Source organism: Camelina sativa, chromosome 14, assembly GCF_000633955.1.
Source record: "Camelina sativa cultivar DH55 chromosome 14, Cs, whole genome shotgun sequence".
Taxonomy (NCBI): Eukaryota; Viridiplantae; Streptophyta; class Magnoliopsida; order Brassicales; family Brassicaceae; genus Camelina; species Camelina sativa.
This window is the reverse complement of record NC_025698.1, coordinates 15,569,293-15,578,037: the sequence shown is the minus strand read 5'-3', so window position 1 is coordinate 15,578,037 and position 8,745 is coordinate 15,569,293. Positions and strand designations below refer to the sequence as shown.

The 8,745-nt window shown below is 37.5% G+C and overlaps 1 protein-coding gene across 1 annotated transcript; it reads left to right on the top strand.

The window, feature by feature from the left end:
* On the top strand, positions 7,226-8,739 carry LOC104741615. The gene is made up of 3 exons (XM_010462501.1): positions 7,226-7,354; positions 7,549-8,276; positions 8,369-8,739. Exons 1-3 carry the CDS (start codon positions 7,322-7,324, stop codon positions 8,697-8,699), a joined length of 1,092 nt encoding a protein of 363 aa, XP_010460803.1. The 5' UTR covers positions 7,226-7,321; the 3' UTR covers positions 8,700-8,739.

Genomic DNA, 8,745 nt, shown 5'->3' with positions numbered 1-8,745 from the left:
ACAGTAGAGAGTAGAAGATGTATACATATTTAAGAGCTCTGTTATATATTATGACAATGTTGTTTTTATTTTTCTCTTAAATGATATTCAAACAAGCAAATAGCCTTGCTCTTTATACATCTTCAGATTAGGAATTATTGGTAAAGGAGAAGGCTTACAACCTAACATACCATTGTGAGAGAACAGCTCTAATGCATACTTGCGTTGACATAAAGAGATGCCATTGGAATTTCGAGCAATTTCCAGACTCAAGAAGTACTTCAGGGGACCCAAATCCCATAGCTTAAACAGTTGTTTCAAAACCACTGTCAGCTTAGTAGCCTCAATTTCTGTAGTACTGGCAATAACAATATTATCAACATACACCAAAACTGCAACAAAATCATCTCCACCAACTGGTTTGACAAACAAATTCTGATCACCATGGCCTTTAGTGAATCCAAGACCCAATAACGAAGAAGAAAATCGTTTATACCACTACCGAGATGCCTGTTTAAGACCATAAATCGATTTAAAGAGCTTACAAACAGCATTCTTAGGGAGAGTGATACCTTTTCGTTCAGCATATCCTTCAGGTAGCTTCATGTAAATTTCTTCTTCCAATTCTCCATTAAGAAACACATTCGAGACATCAAGCTGGGTAAGAATCCATTTCTTTGAAGCAGAGATCTTGAGTAACAGCTTGATAGTTGACATTTTAGCAACTGGAGAGAACGTTTCTGTATAGTCCAACCCTTCCTTCTGAGTAAAACCCTTGGCCACCAACCTTGCCTTATATCGTTCAAGACTACCATCTGCCAAAAACTTCAATGTAAAAACCCATTTGCATCCTACAACTTTCTTACCTGGAGGCAAAGTAGTAACCATCCAAGTATTTGTTGCCTCCATTGCACCAATCTCTGTATCAACCGCTCCACACCATTCTTTTGATTCATGTGCCTCATCATAAGTTGTGGGAATAGGAATATTTGTGATGTGATTGATGTAAGAGAGATGAGAGGGTGAAATATTTGAATAAGAAAGAGAATCTGAAATAGGATATTTAATATGTGAATGGAGAGAATAACAATGATAATCCTGTAAATGAGTAGGAGTTTTTTTTTGTTTTCTTAGAAATTTGTGGTGGAAGATCAGAAATTTGTGAAGGGAAAGAAATTTGAGGAGCTGGAGAAGGAACAGATGGAGTAGAAGTCAGATTACCTGAAGGCACAGAATCAGAATGTGTGAAGAACTTCAATGATGTGTCATTCTCTGGTTCTGTATTCATGGGAAACACTTCTTCATGGAAAATGACATTCCTGGAAATGAATATTTTATTACTTTCCAAGTCCATGAGTTTGTATCCCTTATAACCTACAGGATAACCAAAAAACAAACAAGCTTTAGACCGAGGCATGAACTTGGTTCTCTGTTTAGGTGAAGTAGAACCATAGCACAAGCAACCAAAGGTCTTCAATTGATCATAAACAGGAGATTATCCAGTGAGAACTTCATACAGTGTTTTGTTTAAGAGAAGCTGTGAAGGAGTTCTATTGATGAGAAATACTGCAGTCAATATAGAATCTCCCCAAAACTGCAGAGGGAGCTTCGATTGAAACATAAGTGCAAGAGCCACATTGAGAATGTGCTGGTGCTTGCGTTCAACCACAGAGTTCTGCTCTGGTTTCTCTGGACAAGAATGGAAAACTTGAATCCCCTTTTCATGATAGAAACTTGTGAAATTCAATTATGGTGCATTATCTGATCTAACAGCTTTAACTCTGACATTGTACTGGTTCTCAACCATTTTAATAAACCCATGGAAAACTGTAAGAAATTCTGATTTATTTCTTAGCAAATATACCCAAGTTGCTCTTGAATGATCATCCACAATAGTCATAAAATATCTAAATCCTTCAATAGTATCAACTGAGAAAGATCCCCAAATATCAATATGTAATAACTCAAAGTTTGAATCACAAATGTTATTTGGAGAAGGATAAGACAGTTTTCTCTGTTTTGCAAGGTGACAAAATATGACAATAAGCTATGCATTTATTCTTATGTCTAGTAGTGCCTAAAGACTGAGAAATGACATCCAATCTACTGAAAGCAGGATGCCCTAATCTTCTATGCCACATACTGACATCAACTACTGCATTGACTGAGACTTCCAGATCTTCATCGTCCAATACATAGAGGTTCGCCACTCTTCTACCCTTTCCAATTGTCAATTCCTTGGTAAGATCCTAGATTTCACAAGAACAAGGATCAAATATAACTCGCAAACCAAGAGAACTAATATTGATGAGGTTCAGGCAAAATTCCGGGAAAAACAACGCATTCTGAAGAGTAATGTAACTGTTAATCCTAACTGAACCAACTCCATTGATCTTGACTATTGAGCCTGTTGAAAAATTCACGTAACTCACGATAGAAGTATTCATATCCGAGAATAAGTTTCTATCATGAGAGACATTATGAGTAGCCCCAGAGTCTATCACCCATGTCTTAGGTGTAACCGTGGTTTTAGCTACAGTCAAGATACCAATAAAACAGTAGGTAGAGGGTGAAAAATCAATACCAGTATACTCAGGGTTGGAAGAGGAACTAGCTTCCTTAGATCCTTGAATGCCCTAAGTCTGCAACTGTGAACTGAATAGAGCAATGAACTGTTGGAGCTGATCCTTACTGAGATTTCCAATCATGCTTTTCATAGTAGGAGAGTCTGAATGAGACTTGACTGAAGGTGGATTAGGATTAGCCAAAGTCACTTGTGCTGCTACAGGCTATGGTGTAACAGGTTTGTTAGCATTCTTGTTCTTTTAAACAAAACCTGGTGGAAAACCATGCTTCTTGTAGCACCGTTCTGCAATGTGACCAACCCGATTACAGAAAGAACATATTGGTCTGCCTTTGTGAGGACCATTTTGAACGTAGCAGACTGTAGGATCAAGTCCAGAGGAATCCACTTCTGAAACTTGAAAAGCAGAAGGAGCAACATTCAAGTTGGGGAATCTTTTTTGACTATCATCTTGATCAAGAATCTTATAAACTTCTGCCAAACTTGGGAGAAACTTCTTCATAATGATCTGTTTCCGAATGATGGCATAAGACTCATTTAATCCAGCAAGAAACTTGACTATTTTAGCTCTCTCTGCCTTCTGTTGCAGACGATCAGCTTTACCACAAATACAGGGTTCATCAATTTCTTCTGTGGTCTCCACAGTACTCCTAAGTGTCTTCAACTTTGTGTAATATGCCATCAAATACATAGAACCTTGACGAAGATCTTGTATCCCTTGAGTGATGTTAAAAGTCCTAGGCAAATTACTCATGTGAAAACGACTGTATAGATCACGCCATATATTAGAAGCATCTTTCATTCGTAGAATGTTCCGGTAGATCTCAGGTGATACAGAGTTCAACAACCATTATTTAACCATGCTGTTGCAACAAGACCATAGAGGGAAGCGGTTACGATTCATCAAGACGAGGTAAGTTACCATCAATAAAACCTTGTTTCCTTTTTGAATCTAACGCAATACGCATAGCAGCATCTCAATCATCATAGTTTGTACCATCTAAGCGAATAGCAACGAGAATCAAACCTGGATGATCAGCGCTATGCATAGAGAACGGAGAAGGAGCTGGATCGGGAAATCCTGATGAGATTATTGCTCGCGAAGCTCCGGAAGTTTTAGATCTAGCAATCGGAGGAGAGTTCGGAGGAGAATCATCAACATCGGCTGATTTAGACGTCTTCCTAGCAGCGGAACTTGTGCCTGACTTCGCTCGAGTGGGTTTTCGTATGACGTGAGCTGCAACCATGATGAAACGAGATGATCAGAGCTCAAAAACGAAGAACCAGATCGGAATCAGTGGAGATTTGAGCTTCTGAGCTCTGATACCATATCAGAGAGAAAGAGAGGAAAACGTTGAAAAGTTTGTTATTCTTATTCCTTATCCACAAATGATCTGTACAAAGACTTATATATAAGTATATAGTAAATACTAAATATACATTGTTTAAGATAACCAGAGTAAACCGACTAAACCAATCCTCATATCTAATATTTTTCATCTCCCTCTCCCTATTTCTTGCAGAGATCGTCATCATCTGATCACCCAAGGCCAAAAAATATTTAATATTTGTAAGAGCTTCATGATCGTGACTTGGGGAGAAGTAATTGCTCTCATGTGATAAAAATACCATAAATTATTTAATTTCTTCTAGCGTTCTTCTTGAGTGAAGAACTTATTGGGTTGGAGTGGAGTTTTTTTATAATATATATACCCTAAACCACAAGCAAAATAAGACACTGAACTCTCACACTTCTTTCACGTACGCATCTCCTCTTACACGCTTCTCTTCGTTCATCCTCCTCTTTCACGGTTCTCTTCTTTCACCATGTCTTCTTCTTCTTCCACTGCTCTCAAGGCTGCTGCTGTAAAAGCTTTGGAGAGAATCCGCGTTATGAATTCTGTCCGGCCAGAGTTCGTTGGCTTGTTTAAAAGAACAGTTAACGACATAGTATCTAATAATCGCTTCAGCAAAGAGGAGTGCGTTGTCCTTCAACTAGCACGTGGGGTGGCTAAAGCTATGGGTCTTGGGTAGATGTCGTGCAAGTGAAGCGTCTCCACAACGACAGGATATCCTACGAGTTTTTGCACTCAGTAAAGACACTGATGCCTCCACCGCCGAAAAAGGGATGCCCACGGATCCTGCGGTGACCACGACCACATGCTTCATAATCACTGATAAAAGTGCATTCATCGACACCTACTGCAAGAATATTGACGAAGATGGCACCAACATGGGTGGGGAGAATTTCGTAAAGCAGTTCCGACGTCCTCCAACCCCATCTGAATACAACGAGGACGACTAAGCTCGTATGTTTTATCTCCCTAAATTATCCTATGCTTAAGTAGTCATCTTTAGTAATTGTCTTGTCCCTAATTGGCTTTAGACTCTGTGTTTGTTTGTCTCTCCCTATAATTTGTGTTCATGTTGTAATGGGCTTTGACTTTCTAGATCTTTATCAAGTTTTCTTATTAAATATTAATTTATAATAATTCCAAAAATGAAAAGACCAAAACATCATCTCAGAACCTCCCATAACCGAAAATTGACGTAACTAAAAGATTTATGAATGATTTTTATACCGGTTATGTAAGTTTGATATAATTTAGAAAGGCTTGATTTGTTCATTAAACTGATATGAGTATTTATACATAATGGTAAATATATGATAAGGCTAAGTTTCTATTTTAAGATAAATCTAATGTAAATAATACATAAGAGATATATTGAAATATTTCTAATGTATATCTTCTAGATCCTTCTAAAATCTTAACCGTTGATCTTAGTAGATCTACTGTTCTCTTTTGGTAGATCTACGGTTCTCTTGATAAAGTTTTACCAGTTATCACACAAGGCCCATTTTGATCGATAGTAACGGCCCAATTGAAACCATTGATAGACGAGTAGAGAAATCGTTCGTCAGTTGTGTGTTGTTTATCATTTCAAAACTCAATGTTCTGAATTTTTGGCGAGATTATATAATCTTAGTAACTATCTGGACCAACTTAAACCGATAATAAAACCAAGTAACTGATATCCAACTGGTAAAGAAAACTGACAGCCAACCGAACCAAAAGCAAATTCATATACCGAGACAAAGTTTGAATTTCATTGGGTTCATTCATCATCATAATGATATCACAATCTTGGAAAATTAAAATGTCAAGATAAAAGATTTACATACAACATTTTCATCGACTGACTATCTCCAATGGTTTTCCCTATTTCTTTTCTCTATAACAGAGATCTTTATAATAGAAGTGAGTTTTACTCCAACCCACCTCTATTCTCACATCTAAAATAGAGTTCCTCTATTTATAGAGGAACCCTTTGTAGAAAAAAATAGAGTTCCTCTATAAATAGAGGAAAAAATAGCAATCTCTATTTTAGAGGTGAAAATTCACTTTTATTATAAAAGATTTCTATTATAGAGGAAAAAATAGAAAACCATTGGAGATGTTATGAAAATATATAGGTGTAAAACTGTAAATAAATGTAGTTGGCTCAGAATTTATTGTTTTCCTGTTTACTATTTATTCAGTCAACAAAGTTATTATACTATATCCTTTATATATATATATATATATATTCATTTTTTGTCATCAAAGTTATTATATATCCTTTGTGACTGGTCCCTTTTGAAGTCTTGATCCATAGTAATGTCTCAAAAAAAAAAACGTTAAATATGTAAAAACCATTACTATACGTCTATACCCCATATGTAAGTTTTTAAGATGTTGAAGCCGTAAAATTTGAATGAAACCTTCATTCTTCATCATGGCTCTGGATTCTCTAATAACACATTTCTAAAACTTATCGCTCTTAACCGCTAAACAAAGATTCATCAGCAGCATGTCACGATTTGATATTCCAACTGCGCGCAACATAGAGGTTTTATTAATATCCACGTCATTGCAACACAGAGGACACCATTTTGACCGAGACATAGAACACGCACATATATATATATAATATGTATGATGGGTTGAATACTTTCAAGACAATCCTCATGTGTTATACTAAAAAACACACCAAAAAGGAAAGATTTTGGTCTTTTCAAAGAGTATAACATTAGATAGAGTCATATAGAGTCTCCAAAGAGAAAGCTCACATCTCCAAAGCCATAAAATCCACATGGATTTAGTTTTTTTTGGAAAAACAAAATCCACATGGATTATTTCTTAACTGCAACACTCCAAATTTAAACTGTATACGTTGAATTTTATGTTTCGTATTCGACGATTTCGTAGAGTCTAACTCCTAATTATACATTACAGTACCCTTAAAAACATTTAAAGTTTGACTCAATACTTACTAGACCACATTACACATACCGACATACGTAAGTTTTTAGATAGATTGTGGTGTGTGAAATATGGTTGGCTCAGAATTTATGGTTTATTATTATGTACTTGTAGATTCTGTCATTTGTTTTTGTATCTTTCGTAAGAACTCTGAGTGGTCCTCGGTAATGGGGTTACCAAGACTGAAAGATACAAGGGAAAAAGGGAAAAAATAAAAAATAAAAATATATATATATATATATATATATAGAAAAATGTAAAAGAAAAGCATAATTATTGTCTCTGTTCTAGCAGCGACTACCTTGGCTTTGGCAAGATTCCAAAAACGAAAATTTCACCAAAAAAGAAACAAAAGCTTGCTAGCCACGCCTCTATCTCTCTTTTAAGGTAAGAGAAGATATAAGGTAGAGACTCCACGATAATTTTTGGTTTCTTGGTGTTGTTATCTGCAATAATGTCTCGGCTTCTCTCCAAGCTCTCTCCCCTCGTACGCTGTTGCTTGCTATTTGTTCAATATTTCTAATTTCTTTTGCTTGTATTTTCTTAGATTAGATGGTTTAGTTTCCACTTTTTGTACTTTAGATTAGATAGATAAGGATCGGAGGGTAACGAGGGTTTGAGATTTAGATCTATTCTTTAGAGATTTGAGAATTTACGTTTATGTTTGCTTAAACTTGGCAGATTCACAAGCGGAGCGTTCGTTCGTTTTCATCCTCCACGACCGGCCCATGTGCTTCGATTGCCAGCATTGTAGAACCCTCGCCGGACGGTGGCCTCCTCGGACATCTCCTGTTATTCAACATAGGAGATTCCAAGTTAGTCAGTACGGACAAAACATTTCCCATTGAGCTTTTTGACGGGAAGTTGGTAGGAGCTTCGCATGGATGGGGACTTTTCTCCGATAGAAGAGATCGGTCGGTACTTATCAGCGACTTTCTAAACCCTTACGCTTCCAAGTCAAAACCAGAGATCATTCACCTACCTTTTTTTACTTCAATGTACAATGGCCAAACCGAAGTCGTGTGCAACGTGGCCATGTCCTCTTCTCCTCCTGATCAAGAATACCAAGATTGGGTCGTTGGCATCAAGTTCTTGGGTAGACAGCTGAGTCTCTGCAGTCCCCGTTGTGACCTGCGTTGGACTAACATCCTAGCACCTTTTGAGTCATGGGACAGCTCAAAACTTATGTATTCCAAGAAAGACCAAAGGTTCTATTTGATTGCTCCTGGAGGCAACTACTTATGCTCCTGGGATCTCAACTTTAAGGAAGACAAGAAGCCTAAGTTCCATGAGTTGGTGTTGCACAACCTTCCCGACATGCCACGTTCTCACTGGAAGCAATTGGATTCCTACTGCAGGGAGGATCATTGGGTGGAGTCACCTTCCGGTGAAAGTTTCCTTGTCAAATGGTAAGCTAAATATAGTTTTTAGATATTATTATTACGGAATTTTCTGAAACAAAAAAAACTAATCACCCATTTGGCTTGTAACGTGTATGCAGGTTCTGTGAATACTCCCCTAAAAACTCCAGTAAATGGTGCAAGTCACCGATAGTAATGGTCTTCAGAGAGGAAGAGACAAAAGATGGAAGGAAAAACATGCGTTACACAGACGACATTGGAGATCTGTGCATTTTCATTTCAAAGGGAGAGGATTTCTGCGTCAAGGCGAGCTCTTGCCCTGGTCTCCACGCTAACTCCATCTGTTTGCATGGCCGTGTGTTTGCAACGGTCAATCTCACGGAAAGAACCTATGGCTGCTACGAATATCCTCAAGGCACACCAAGCAGGATTCCTTATTCACCCTACTGGCTTCCTCCGTTTTCTCCTTAGCCCTCTGTTTGCTTCATTGAATCATTGGTGATTGGTCTTATGGTGT